Genomic DNA, 15764 nt, shown 5'->3' with positions numbered 1-15764 from the left:
ACAGTGCTATAGATTGGGCCAATTTACTGGGCCATCAGTAGTTTAGGGCAACATTTTCACTTCTTCCATTTTTACATTGAGTGTATTCACTCACAGCCCGTGTTTTGTATTCTTAAAGGTGCTGGTTTCAGCTCTTCAGTCCCAAACTCCCAATCTATGGGCAGCCCATGCTAGGTGTTGGGGAAATGGGTGAGCAGGGAAGCTTCAGGCAGGCCGAAGGGTCTCCTCAATGACCTGCTCCTGGGCCTCGTCAATGTGGCCATTGACAGGTGTGGGCAGTGGGCATTGACAGAAATCCGAGTACCTGACTGTGTGCCCCTCCTCCGCGGTTATGACAGTGCTCCACTGTTCATCGAGAGGGAGTTCATTGGCTCAATAAGGACTTTTAGAGACTAGTGGGTACTGCAGGGACTGGACACCAATGTCTGCCCAGGTAATGTGATTGTTATAGATTTGTGTTGTAGTTTTGCCAGTTTCTATTGGTTGTTAAATTTTGTTTCTGTACAGTGCACCAGCAGGGGAAATTGATATTCTTCGTGTTCTTTTTAAAAGTGTAGAAAGAAGGTGACTTTTGGCATGGTGATAGTATCCCTATCTCTGAATCAGGAGGCCTGGGTTCAAGCCTCTCCTTCTCTAGAGGTGTGTAATAGTGTCTCTGAACAGTTCGATTAAAAATGTCACGAAAGAAGGCAAATGGTCAATGCTGAGTCCATCCAGAGTCCCCTGACCATGGTACTCAGTTCCAGGAATGCCCGGGGATCACCAGGGTGAGCGTCCCAATGAACTGACCCCTCTCCGTCTGGAATTCGACATTGCCCCCGGATGCTAAAGTGTCCCTCTGAATCGTGCTGCCCACAATCTGGGACACGTTGAGGAAGTTGCCCTTTGACACAGCACTGAGGGGTTCCCTGTCTGGGCTGCTGCTGCACCTTCCCCACGCCCTCACCCTCGCCCACCGCTCGGTTACTTCCCAGTTGCAGAGATCCTCAGGAGGGAGGGAAGGAAGTTCTCTACAAGGAGATCCTCCCTTATTCTGTCAGGGGTCTGGAGTGGACAGTGTTGCATGTGACAGCCCTATGCAATAAACATGGCACTGGGCTCACTGGTGTGTTTTGTGGTTTGCAGGAATCTGTCTCTCATGTTTATTGTGAGTGAGTGCATTAGCCCCAGGGTCCTGGTCTACAGTGAGAGATTAAGTATCTCCTCATGGGCCTCCTTGAGTGTCTGCTCCAGAGTTTGGTCGAAATGGCCACTAAACTAGTGGCCACTAACCTGATAAAAACATATTGATAGGAGCAGGAATAGGCCATTTGGCCCCTTGAGCTTTGACCGATCATCAAACTCAGTACCCCAACTCCACCCTCCCCCTGTATCCCTGATCCCTTTAGGCACGAGAGCTATGCCTACCTCCTTCTTGAAAACACACAATGTTTTGGTGTAACCACCTTCTAAGGCAGAGAATTCCATGGGCTCTCCACTCCCTGGATTATGACGACATCTCTCCTCATTTCAGCTCTAAAACATTTCCCCTTACCCTTGCACCCTGATCCCTGGTTCTGGACTCTCCACCATCAGGAGCACACTTCCTAACCTGTTCAATCCCATTAGGATGTTATGGGTTTCAATGAGCCCCCACTTCCGCCCCACAACCTCCCCACCACCACCACTACCACCACCACTACCATTCTGAGGCTGTAGAAGGGGGTTGTAGGCCTCAGCCAGCTGGCCCTGTTCCGTGGTTTGGGGTGCCCCAGCAATGGAGCACAGAGTCCACTGGCCCAGTAGAGATCTTTAGGGCCTGGTGGGCTCCACAACAGGAGGTTGGGGCTCATCGTCACCCTGGTAATGAGATTCAGATTTACTTCACCAAGAGGCTGTCTGATGTTTATTTAAAATAATAAATAAATAATATAAAATAAATAAAGGAAGATTGGGACAGCACACCAAGCACTAGCTGGGGGGCCCACCACCTGACTTTTCAGATTTACATCTGGCTCTTCAATTAGAATTAACTTCTATATGTCGTCTGAATCTCCCTTCCTCACTCTGTAGTTGTTACAATAGAAACAGTAGGCCATTCAGCCCCTCAAGCCTGTTCCGCCATTCAATGAGATCATGGTTGATCTGTGGCCTCCTTTGCTTAATAAACTTCTCAAATTTAAAATTACCAGCTGACCCAGCATCCACTGCTGCTTGTGGAAGAGAGTTCCAAACCTCTCCCAGCCTTTATGTGTAGACGTGCTCCCAAACAACTCCCCAAACAGTCTCTGGGAAAACTCTGGATCGAGAAGAATCCCAGTGGAAATATACCCTTATAAATTGGAACTCTCACCTAATCAATGAGCTCTGCCCAGTGACAAATACACGAGGACTGAGGAGGGTGGTCAAGGTGATTGAAGATGGAGCTCACCAGCAGGAAAGGGCATTGAGCTGGACATGGTGGATGGTGTGGGGAGTGGGAGGGAACAGGATTGTGGGATGTTGTTCCCAGTTAGAGGTGACATTGATGACATGTAGGTGCAGTAGCTTAATGAGAATTCCAGACTCCGGATTAATAATGCAGACACGGTTCAAATGTCACCAATGCAGGTGAGAGAGTTATGGAGTCAGAGATGTACAGCTCAGAAACAGAGCCTTTGGTCCAACTCATCCATGCTGACCAAATATTCTAAATTAATCTAGTCCCATTTGCCAACATTTGGCCCATATCCCTCCAAACCCTTCCTATTCATTTATCTATCCAAATGCCATTTAAATGCTGTAATTGTACCAGCCTCCACCACTTCCTCTGGCAGCTCATTCCACACACGCACCACCCTCTGTGTGGAAAATTGCTGCAGGACTCTTTTGTATCTTTCCCCTTTCACCTTAAACCTATGCCCTCTAGTTTTGGACTCCCCGACCCCAGGAAAAAGAACTTGTCTATTTACCATATCCATGCTCCTCAGGATTGTATGAACTTCTATAAGGCCACCCCTCAGCTTCCAATGCTGCAGGGAATACAGCCCCAGTCTATGAAATAAGTTAAGAAGGGTCTTATGGAATAGTGGTAGTGGCCTTTCCTCTGAACCAGGAGACCTGGGTTAAATTCCTCGTCTCCTGCAGAGGTGTGTAGAAACATCTCTGAACTGGTGGATTAGAAAATATCTAAAAGACAAAGGTAGTCACTATACTCTTACCAGGCCATCAGGCTGCTTTCTAGAGAGAGGTGGTTGGAGCTGAGTATCACCATGCCTCAGGCAAGAGGACAGGTTGAGAACATAGAACATAGAAAAGTACAGCACAGAACACAGCCTTTGGCCCACGATGTTGTGCTGAGGTTTAATCCTAATGTAAAATATAGTAACAACCTACACACCTCTCAACTCACTGCTATCCATGTGCATGTCCAGCAGTCACTTAAATGTTCCCAATGACTCTGCTTCCACCACCACCGCTGGTAACGCATTCCATGCATTCACAACTCTCTGCGTAAAGAACCTACCTCTGACATCTCCTTTATACCTTCCTCCTAATATCTTCAAACTATGACCCCTCATACCAGTCAATCCTGCCCTGGGGAAAAGTCTCTGGCTATTGACTCTAGCTATTCCTCTCATTATTTTGTATACCCCAAGTTCTCCATGATAACCTTGATAATATCTAAGTCTAAAATATGTGAATCTGCAATAAATAGCTAATGTCAATAAAATTGACCATGGAATGACTGGATTGTTGTAAAGCTCCACCTGCTCCTTCAAAGAGGACAATCTCCTGACCCTCTCCAGTCTGGGTTATACATGACTGCAGTATCACAGCAATGGGGTTACGTTAGAAACAGCTAACTCGCTCTCTCAGTTCAATTGAAGGCACAGGTCACTGGCACCTTCTCAAGGACTGAGAAATAAATGAGAATGCGGAGATCCTGCCGGGCAGAATCAGCTTTTCTTGTTCTGGAAAGTTCCTGGGAGTGGGCATCGAGAGGACATTGACATTGATCTGGTCTCTGATTTGCAGCTTGTCAGTGTGATCCACAGGGATCCATCAGTTCTGTCTGTGAGAAGATGGGAGGACAGTGTGAATGCAGGAACAACGTGATAGGTCGACAATGTGACCAGTGTGCTCCCGGACACTATGGCTTTGGACCCTATGGCTGTTCTCGTAAGTTTCAATTTTTGTGTGTCAGACTTCGGGGTGTTTCTCTTATGTTAAAGGTGCTACATAAATGCAAGCTGTTATCAGTCAGACAGAAAAACTTTGAGTAGAGATCAGGCAAAATGGAATCTCCATACCACAAAGCCAGAATTCATGGTGATGATATCAGCTTCATTACTGGGATAAAGTGATACAGGAGAGAATGTTATCCCAGTCTTGGAAATGTTAATGGGATGGATATGATGGCAATGGAAGTACAGTATTTCAACAGAACTGTGAGCACAAACAGGAAAATGAGTAACAATCCGCAGAATATCATTTCAAATCTTGAGAATTTAAATCGAGTTTAAAAGATGTCACAACAGAAATCTGGTCTCAGTAAATGTGGCCAAGAATCTGTCGGCTTGTTCTCAAACCCCCATTTGGTACAATCATGTCCCAGTGCCTGAAGGAAGGAAATGTGCAGTCCCTAACCAGGCTGCTCCAAAACGTGACTCCAATCCCCACTCCAGCACAGTTCTCTCTGACTGACTTTGGAAGTAAACGCCAGCTCCAGGATCAGTGGCTCAAAATATGGCTCGGTACCACTCACCAGCGAGAGAACAGAATCCCTACAGCGTGGAAACAGGCCCTTCGGCCCAACAACTTCACACCAACCCTCTATAGAGTATCCCACCCAGACACATTCCCCTACCCTATTACTCTACATTATCCCCAGACTAGTGCACCTAACCTGCACATCCCTGAACACTATGGGTAATTTCCCATGGCCAATTCACCTAAGCTGCACATCCTTGGATTGTGGGAGGAAACCCACACAGACACAGGGAGAATGTGCAAATGCCACACAGACAGTTGCCCGAGATTGGAATCGAACCTGGATCCCTGGCACCGTGAGGCAGCAGTGCTAACCACTGAGCCACCATGCTGCCCACAAGGGAGGAATTGCCAGGGACCTCCACACATCTGGAAATGTATAAACACACTGTGTTAAAATCGGCAGCTTCGAGTGAAAATATACAGGGCTGTGGGAGGGATTAAATGGGTGGGGAGAGTCAGTGATAGCTGAGAGTGTACACAGACGATAGGACAAATTGTCGTTTTAAAAAGTGTAATATAACTCTTCTGTGCTACTTGATCCAAACTTGCACATTAAAGAGGTAGCAGATTTAAAATAGAGATGAGGAGGAATTATTGTCTCTCAAAGGGTCATGAATCTGTGGAATTCAATCCCCCAGAGTGCGTTGGATGCTGGGACATTGAGTAAATGTAAGGAGAAGATGGACAGATTTGTGATTAGTAATGGGGTGAAGGGTAATTGAGAGTGGGTGTGGAGGTGGCATTAAGGTGGACATCAGATCAGCCATGATCATATTGAATAGTAGAGCAGGCTCAAGGGGCTGAATGGCTTCCTGTTCCTAGATTTTCTGTTCTTATGTCGTGATTATGCATTAATGAGCAATGGCAGAGAGTTGGAGTCGTTGGAATAGTCTGTTGTGAAGGTTTACTGACCTGTCCTCCTCCTCTCCCACAGCATGTGACTGCAACCCTGAAGGCTCAGTGCACGGCATGTGTGACCAAATGACTGGTCAGTGTCACTGCCGGGCAGGGGCAAGGGGTCGCCAGTGTGACCAGTGTTACCCACAACTCTGGGGCTTTCCAACCTGCCAACCCTGCCACTGCAATGGGCACTCGGAGGACTGTGACTCCCAAACTGGGGCATGCCTGAACTGTCGGGATAACACATCTGGACATCATTGCCAAAGGTCAGTCCCTGCCATGTGGGTCAGCCCGAGAGTTCCACCTCGCGGTTGGTTTCCAAATGATGTGGAGCAGGGACCACCTGCCAGGCCCTGGAGGATTTATTTTTCTCAGATTCGATTACGAGCCGTTTCTGTGGCTGTGTGAGAGGCAGATGGTGAACGCCTTGTTTGTCTCAGATGAGAAGTGTCCTTACAGTTTTGTTGCATACACCATTCTGATGCAAACTGCACACAGACACGGGCACCGGGTTCCACATTCACATGGAAACACAGAAACTAGGAACAGCAGGAGGCTATTCGGCCCTTTGGGTCTGCTTCACCATTCAATGTGATTGTGGCTGATCATCCAATTCAGTCCCCTGTCATTGCTTTCTCCCCATAACATTTAGACCCTTATTGTCCGTTAAATACCTGGAGAACAGACAATGTGCTATGAAACACCAGCCTGGTTTATGATCAGACATTGCCTTTCCAAAAACACTCCTTGCAGAATGAAATCCGGATAACAGGTCCTTTCAGTAAAACCCACATCATTACAGCGATCTTTATCATCTTACTGTTTGTGGAATCTTGCTGTACACAGCATGGCTGCCCCCTGTTCTAGAAACCTCTGTAAGACCAGGTGAGGAGGTCTCAGTGACTACATACCACAGACTGAGGATCATCAGCTGAGTCTCAAAAGGAATAGAAAGACTTTGCATTTATATAGCACCAATCAGAGCCTCAAAACATCCCAAAGTGTTTCACAGCCAATGGAGTGCTTCTGCAGTGTTATCACTGTTGTTGGTCGGAAACACAGCCACCAATTGACACTCAGCAAGCTCCCTCAAACAGATAATGAACCAGATAATCTCTTTCTTTAGTGCTGTTGGTCAAAGTTGAGGCATTGACCCAGGATACTGAGGAGAACTCACCAGCTAACAGCAAAATCCTGCAGATGCTGGCCATCTGAATTTAAAATGCTGAAGCAAGTCAGCAGGTCTGGCAGCATTTGTGAAGAGAGAAACAGCGTGAGCATTTTGAGTCCAATATGATGTTGTAATGTTGGATTCAAACTGTTAACTGTGTTTCTGTCTCCCTCAGACACTGCCAGACCCATTGTGTTTCTCCAGCTCTTGCTATTTTAATTTCAGTACTCACCAACCTGAGAGAGCAACCAGGGCCTGAACATGACACAGACCTCTCCATGTTGATGTATGTTGTTGTGTTACCTCTGTGGCTGATCCCTGCCTCAGGTGACTCTCTGTGTGGAGTTTGCACGTTCTCCCCGTGTCTGTGTGGGTTTCCTCCGGGTGCTCCGGTTTCCTCCCACAGTCCAAAGATGTGCAGGTCAGGTGAATTGGCGAGGCTAAATTGCCCGTAGTGTTAGGTGAAAGGGTAAATGTAGGGGAATGGGTCTGGGTGATTTGCGCTTCGGCGGGTCAGTGTGGACTTGTTGGGCCGAAGGGCCTGTTTCCACGCTGTAAGTAATCTAATCTAAAAACACTACAGTTTTTGATAGAAATTCTTAACACATAAACCACACAGTTTTTGATTTCATACGTAGAATGTGTGAAATAACTGCATGGAGTTGGTATCCCATCACCAAGTTACCCTTTGTTAACATGTGCACGGTACATGGTCTCTGACCAGCCAGCTCAGAGCCAGTCCCTAGCCTGAGGAGACTTTCTGATGCTCTTGTTTCTCTCTGTCAGCCAGAGCTCCCTGGCTGGGCCAGGTTAACAATCCCAGTCAGGGATCTCAGAGCCAATAAGATCCACTTGCCCCTGCCTCCAGTCACTACAGAATGTACAGCAAATAACCAAAGCAAAATGGTTGATACAGGGAAATCCTGCAGATGTTGGAAATTTGAACGCATTAAAGGAGCTGCAGAAGTTCTCAGCTACACTGTGGAGGGAATCCTTTTAAACAACTGAAAAATAACGTGGAGTTTGAATTCATTTGTTCCCTGGTCTTTGTAGCACCTGTATTTTATTGCTGACAGTTTTTATTTCTTCCAGATGTTCTGAGGGTTACTACGGAAACCCGGTTCTGGGCTTTGGAGAGCAGTGCAGACCCTGCCCGTGTCCCCATTACCCAGGGAGTGACCATTACCATGGATTGTCCTGTCACGCAGACCTTGTTTCTGATCAGATTGTTTGTTACTGTCAAACAGGGTACACAGGTAAGCCCAACGTTCGGTTCTGCTGGATATTTGTAAAGTCACTATACACCTACTCTCTCATTAGAGAGGGTCACCTTGCCTCAGGTGAGGGAAGAGGTTGAGAAGGAGAATCCTTCAAAGTAACTTTAGGAATTGAACCCGCACTGTTAGATCACTCTGTATTACAAACCAGCTGTACACTCACCTGAGCTAACTGAGCCCTTAATCGGTTCTTTATCCTCCAAGGCATTGAAAGGTGATTGGGAAAAACCCAAGGTCCAATCATACAGAGATCTCTCAGAGCCAGTTGTGATGGTCTGAAGCACGCAGCCCTGTAAAGATCCTGGTGGTGGAAGCAGCTTTAGGAATAACACTCGGAAGAGAGTTGGAGCAATATTGAATGGAAAATGCAAGGTGATGGGGAAAGAGTAGAAGTAGTGGGGCAAAGCATTGTAAGTCAACCCACAGTAGGTGGGCTGCAGCGGTTCAAGAAGGCAGCCCACCCCCACCTTCTCAAGGGGCAACTAGGGACGGGCAATAAATACTGGGCCCAGCCAGCAATGCCCGAAACGAACAAATAAGAATCTGGATAGGATTTTCAAGGAGCCAGCAAGATACAGTGGGCCAAATGATTGTTTTTGTGATGTATGAGTGTTGACCCCAGTTCTCATTTCAACCCCTCTTCTCTCCTCCTTCACCTCTCAACCCTCAACTCTCAACCTTCACCTTTTGACCTTTGCCTCTCAACCCTGAACTCTCAAATTAGGCATTAAACACTAGCTCCAGGATCAATGGCTCAAAATGTGGCTCTGCCCCACTCACCAGCAGAGAGAATAGAATCCTAGAATCACTACAGTGTGGAAACAGGCCCTTTGGCTCAACAAGTCCACACTGACCCTCCGAAGAGTATCCCTCCCAGACCCAGTCCCCTACCCTATTGCTCTACATTATCCCCAGATAATTGCACCTAATCTACACATCCCTGAGCACTATGGGTAATTTAGCATGACCAATTCACCGAAGCTAATCAATGATGTGTAAATTGACACAGTGCCAGTGTAACTGTTTTTATATTCCATTCCTCTAGTTGTAAAACCAGGTATCCCATACCCATTTTATTTCTAATCAACTCATCACCTTGTCCCTTAACCTTTTAGAATGTGTTCATTAATACCAAGTTCACTGTTCCTCTGTGGCCCTTGCAGTTTGTTGTGTACATTAATGGACCAGACATGAATGTGGAAGGCAGGATCAGTAAGTTTGCAGATCACATGATAATTGGTGGTATGGTTAGTAACAAACAGGATAATATTTGACAACAGGATGACCTAGCTGATCACATCGGCTGAACAGTGGCTACTGGAATTTAACCCTGAAAAGTGTGAACATAGAACATTACAGCACAGTACAGGCCCTTCGGCCCTCGATGTTGTGCCGACCTGTGAAACCAATCTGAAGCCTATCTACACTATTCCATTTTCATCCATATGCCTGTCCAATGACTATTTAAATGCCCTTAAAGTTGATGAGTCTACTTCTTTTGCAGGCAGTGCGTTCCACACCCCTACAACTCAGGAAAGAAGCAACCTCTGATATCTGTCCTATATCTATCACCCCTCAGTTTAAAGCTATATCCCCTCATGCTAGCCATCACCATCTGAGGAAAAAGGCTCTCCCTGTCCACCCTACCTAACCCTCTGATTATCTTATACGTCTCAATTAAGTCACCTGTCCAGCCACCTTCTCTTGAATGAAAACAGCCTCAAGTTTCTCAGCCTTTCCTCATAAGCCCTTCACTCCATACCAGGCACCATCCCAGTAAATCTCCTCTGAACTCTTTCCAAAGCTTCCACATCCTTCCTATAATGCAGTGACCAGAACTGTACACAATACTCCAAGTGCGGCCGCACCAGAGTTTGTACAATTGCAGCATGATCTCGTGGTTCCAAGACTCTCTCCCTCTTCCAATAAAAGCTAACACACCATATGCCTTCTTAACAACCCTATCAACCTGGGTGGCAACTTTCAGAGATCTGTGTACATGGACACCGAGATCTCTCTGCTCATCCATACTACCAAGAATCTTACCATTAGCCCAGTACTCTGCATTCCTGTTACTTCTTCCAAAGTGAATCACCTCATACTTTACCACATTAAACTCCATTTGTCACCTCTCAGCCCAGCTCTGCAGCTTATCTATGTCCCCCTGTAACCTGCAACATCCTTCAGCACTATCCACAACTCCACTGGCCTTAGTATCATAGAACATAGAACATAGAAAGATAAAGCGCAGTACAGGCCCTTCGGCCCTCGATGTTGCGCCGACCGAATCCTACCTAACCTACACTAGCCCAATAACTTCCAAATGCCTATCCAATGCCCGCTTAAATGACCATAAAGAAGGAGAGTTCACCACTGCTACTGGCAGGGCATTCCATGAACTCACAACCCGCTGTGTAAAGAATCTACCCCTAACATCTGTCCTATACCTACCACCCCTTAATTTAAAGCTGTGTCCCCTAGTAACACCTGACTCCATTAGCGGTAAAAGGTTCTCAGTGTCGACCCTATCTAAACCCCTAATCATCTTATACACCTCTATCAAATCTCCCCTAAACCTTCTCTTCTCCAATGAGAACAGCCCCAAGTGCCTCAGCCTTTCCTCATAAGATTTTCCTACCATTCCAGGCAACACCCTGGTAAACCTCCTCTGCACTCGTTCCAATGCCTCCACATCCTTCCTATAGTATGGCGACCAAAACTGCACACAATACTCCAGATGAGGCCTCACCAGAGTCTTATACAGTTGCAACATGACCTCAGGACTCCGGAACTCAATTCCTCTACCAATAAAGCCCAGTATACCATATGCCTTCCTCACAGCACTATTTCCCTGGGTGGCAACTTTCAGAGATCTGTGTACATGGACACCAAGATCCCTCTGCTCATCCACACTACCAAGTAGCCTACCATTAGCCCAGTAATCCATCTTCTTGTTACTCCTACCAAAGTGAATGACTTCACACTTAGCTACATTGAATTCCATTTGCCACATTTCTGCCCAGCTCTGCAACTTATCTATATCCCGCTGTAACCTACCACTTCCTTCCTCACTATCCACAACTCCACCGACTTTTGTGTCATCCGCAAACTTGCTTACCCAGCTTTCAAGCCCTTCCTCTAGATCATTTATAAAGATAACAAAAAGCAATGGTCCCAAAACAGATCCTTGTGGTACACCGCTAGTAACTGCACTCCAAGATGAACATAGTCCATCAACTACTACCCTCTGTCTCCTTCCAGCCAGCCAATTCCTAATCCAAACCTCTAATGTATCCTCAATGCCATACCTCCGTAGTTTTAGCATTAGCCTACCATGGGGAACCTTATCGAACACCTTACTAAAATCCATATACACAACATCTACTGCTTTACCCTCGTCCACTTCCTTAGTCACCTTCTCAAAGAACTCAATAAGGTTTGTGAGGCACGACCTGCCCTTCACAAAACCATGCTGGCTATCCCTGATCACGTTATTCCTATCCAGATGTTCATAAATCTTATCCCTTACCATTCTCTCTAAGACTTTGCCCACCACTGAAGTCAGACTCACTGGCCTATAGTTACTAGGGCTATCCCTACTCCCTTTCTTGAACAAGGGGACCACATTCGCTATCCTCCAGTCCTCTGGTACTATTCCCGTTGACAATGACGACATAAAAATCCAGGCCAATGGCTCTGCTATCTCCTCCCTAGCTTCCCATAGGATCCTGGGGTAAATACCATCAGGCCCAGGAGACTTATCTATTTTCATCCTCTCCAATATTTCCAGAACCTCTTCCCTGCATATTTCCAGGCCATCCATTCTAATCATTTGTGACTCCATATTCACATCAGCAACAGTGTCCTGTTCCTGAGTGAATACTGATGAAAAGTATTGATTTAGTGTCTCTCCAATCTCCTCCGCCTCCACACACAACTTCCCACTACTATCCTTGACTGGACCGATACCTACCCTAGTCATCCTTTTATTCCTGACATACCTATAGAAAGCCTTTGGGTTTTCCCTAATCCTACCAGCTAAAGACTTTTCATGTCCCCTTCTCGCTTCTCTTAGCTCTCTCTTTAGATCCTTCCTGGCTACCTTATAACTCTCTATCGCCCCAACTGAACCTTCACGCCTCATCTTTACATATGCCGCCTTCTTCCCTTTCACAAGGGATTCCAATTCCTTACTAAACCACGGCTGCCTCACAAGGCCCTTTACACCATGCCTGACTGGTACATACTTATCGAGGACACGTAGTAGCTGCTCCTTGAACAATCTCCACATCTCATTAGTGTTCTTCTCTTGAAGCCTGTTTTTCCAATCCACACATCCTAAGTCATGCCTCACTGCATCATAATTTCCCTGCCCCCAGCTATAACTCTTGCCCTGCGGCGCACACTTATCCCTCTCCATCACTAAAGTAAAAGTCACCGAGTTGTGGTCACTGTCCCCGAAGTCCTACCTCCAATTCTAACACCTGGCCTGGTTCGTTACCCAGAACCAAATCCAGTATGGCCTCACCTCTTGTTGGCCTGTCTACATATTGTGTCAGGAAACCCTCCTGCACACATTGGACAAACACTGACCCATCTAATGAACTCGAGCTATAGCTCTCCCAGTCAATATCTGGGAAGTTAAAGTCCCCCATAACAACCACAAATTTACTAACTATCATCCACAGATTTACTAACACATCCTCCTACGCCCTCTTCCAGGTCATTTATAAAAATGACAAACATCAGTGGCCGCAAAACAAATCCTTGTGGTACCCCACTAGTAACTGAATTCCAGGATAAATATTTCCCATCAACCACCACTCTCTGTCTCCTTTCAGCTAGCCAATTTCTGATCCAAACCACTAAATCACCTTCAATCGCATGTCTCCATATTTTGTAAAATAGCCTCCGTGGGGAACCTTATCAAATGCCTTCCTGAAATCCATATACACCACATAAACCGTGTTATCCTCATCCACCTGTTTAGTCACCTTCTCAAAGAACTCAATAAGGTTAGTGAGGTACAACCTGCTCTTCACAAAACCATGTTGATTATCCCTGATCAACTTATTCCTTTCTAGATTTTATAAATCCTGTCTCTTATAATCTTTTCCAAAACTTTACCCACAACTGTAGTAAGGCTCAATGCCTATCATTCCCAGGGTTGTCTCTACTCCCCTTCTTGAACAAGGGAACAACATTTGCCATCCTCCAGTCTTCTGGCACTATTCCTGTCGACAATGACAACATAAAGATCAAAGCCAAAGGCTCGGCAATCTCCTCCCTGGCTTCCCAGAGAATTCTCGGATAAATCCCATCCAGCCCAGGGGACTTATCTATTTTCACACTTTCCAGAATTGCTAACACCTCCTCCTTGTGAAGCTCAATCCCATCCAGTCTAATAGCCTGTTAGGCACTATTCTCCTCAACTACATTGTCTTTTGCCTGTGTGACTACTGATGAAAATATTCTTTTAGCGCTTCCCCAATCTCCACTGACTCCACGCACAACTTCCCACTACTGACCTTGATTGGCCCAAATCTTACTCTAGCCATTCTTTTATTCCTGATATACCTATAGAAAGCTTTAGGATTTTAGTTGATCCTATCTGCCAATGACTTCTCATGTCCCCTCCTGGCAATGAAGTGATGCATTTTGGGAGGACTAACAAGGCGAGAGAGTTCACACAGAATGGTAGGACCATATGAAATACAGAGGATCAGAGGAACCTTGCTGAACGTGTCCATAGGCTCTTAAAGGCAGCAGGACAGGTGGATGTGATACTTACCTTTATTAGTCAAGGCAGTGATACAAGAATAAAGAATTTAACAGTTGGTAGACCACAGCTGGAATACCGTGTGCAGTTCTGGGTGCCAAACTGTAGGAGGGATGTGATTGCACTGGAGGGTGTGGGGAAGGGATTCTTCAGGGTGTTGTCTCGGCTGGGGTGATTCAGCTGTGAGCAGAGACTAGAAATGCTGGGGTTATTTTCCATCACATCGAGAAGGCTGCTGAGGGGCAGGTCTCATTGAGATGTACAAAGTGCTGAGGGACATGGACAGGGTCCCCTGAATAGAGGGATCAATCACCAGTTTGCAAAGATTTAAGGGAAGGGGCAGGAAGTTTACAAGGGATTTAAGGAAATATGTTTTTCACCCAGAGGTTGGTGGGTATCTGAAACTCACTGCCTGAAAGGTTGGTAGAGGTACGAATCACACAATCTTTAAGAACTATTCAGATGAACATGTGAAATCTCATTGCAGACAGGGCTACGGGCCAAATGCTGGGAAATGGGATTAGAATAGAATTGTTGGCAGTGCTGAACACGATGGGCCTAAGGGCCTGTTTCCATGTTGTAAAACTCTATAATTATACATAGACCTTGCAGAGCTGTGCTGTGTCTAGTAAAACTATCTTTCTGTACAAATATCCTGAAACTGCAGCTCTTCCCACCCCTCTGTGCTGATTCCATGTCAACCTGAAGCTTATAACAGTCCTCACCATTACCTTGTTCAGCTCTAACTATCTTGTGATTTTACTACTTTTAAAAAACACGTGGGCTGTTGAAGCTTTTCTGGGGCAGTCTGGAAGCTGCAGCTTGATAATTCACGGCATCTTGCCTTCCTTTTTGGACTTTGAGGATATACTGGGAGATCTAGCTCGCTCTAGTGGTATTCCGTGGTATGAGAAATGTTAAGTGTAGGTTCCTGTACTGATTGATAACAGTGTGACCCACTAATTGTACCCCTGTGGTCACTCAGCATCGGATCTACTGTTGGTTTTCAAAATCCCATGGAAAAATAAATAAGATGTTCCTTGCCAAACATTGGAAGTAGTTCAGAGACTAAGGTGCTTTATGGTGAAAGGTGAGACAGGCCAGGCCTGTCAGAGGAATTGAGAACAGTCAGAGGTGACTTCATTGAAATAGAAAGATTCTGAGGGGAGTTGGCCAGGTGGATGTGGAAAAGATGGTTCCTTATGTGGCAGAATCTAGAACTAGGGGGCAGAGTTTAAACATAAAGGGGCCACCCAGTTAAAACAGGAATTAGATTAGATTAGACTCCCTACAGTGTGGAAACAGGCCCTTCGGCCCAACAAGTCCACACCAACCCTCTGAAGAGTAACCCACCCAGACCCATTCCCTCTGACTAATGCACCTAACACTAGGGCCAATTTAGCATGGCCAATTCACCTGACCCGCACATCTTTGGACTGTGGGAGAAAACTGGAGCACCCGGAGGAAACCCACGCAGACACGGGGAGAACGTGCAAACTCCACACACACAGTCACCCGAGGCTGGAATCGAACCTGGGTCTCTGGTACTGTGAGGCAGCAGTGCTAACCAATGAGCCACCTTGCCGCCCAATGAAGGAAAATGTATTTCTCTCAGAAGGCTGAGTGTATTTGGAATTCCCTTCCTCATTATGTGGATACAGATCTTTAAATATTTAAAGGCAGAGGGAGATAGATTCTTGATAACCAAGGGAGATGAAAGATTCTTTGGGAATATGCAGGAATGTAGAATTGACATTAAAATTAGATCAGCCGTGATCTTATTGAACAGGGGAACAGGCCAAGAGGCCTCCTCTTGCTCATTTTTTGTGGTTAGAAACTGACTCTGGAGGGCTATGCTCAGGGACAGTTAGCGGGCTGGAGGTTTGGAAGGAGCATTCGGAGG

The 15764-nt window shown here is 46.1% G+C and overlaps 1 protein-coding gene across 3 annotated transcripts in view; it reads left to right on the top strand.

The window, feature by feature from the left end:
* lamb2l (laminin, beta 2-like) overlaps positions 1-15764 on the top strand; it is a 171607-nt gene that overhangs the window by 114239 nt on the left and 41604 nt on the right. For all 3 annotated transcript variants that reach the window (XM_060835294.1, XM_060835295.1, XM_060835296.1), the window contains 3 exons: positions 3997-4140; positions 5669-5900; positions 7898-8061. In XM_060835294.1, the coding sequence (XP_060691277.1) occupies positions 3997-4140; positions 5669-5900; positions 7898-8061 (540 nt within the window). The remainder of the gene's footprint in view (positions 1-3996; positions 4141-5668; positions 5901-7897; positions 8062-15764) is intronic.

Source organism: Hemiscyllium ocellatum, chromosome 14 (assembly GCF_020745735.1).
Source record: "Hemiscyllium ocellatum isolate sHemOce1 chromosome 14, sHemOce1.pat.X.cur, whole genome shotgun sequence".
In the NCBI taxonomy this organism is placed as follows: domain Eukaryota; kingdom Metazoa; phylum Chordata; class Chondrichthyes; order Orectolobiformes; family Hemiscylliidae; genus Hemiscyllium; species Hemiscyllium ocellatum.
The sequence above is the reverse complement of the archived record's forward strand: the minus strand, read 5'-3'. Positions and strand labels throughout refer to the sequence as shown.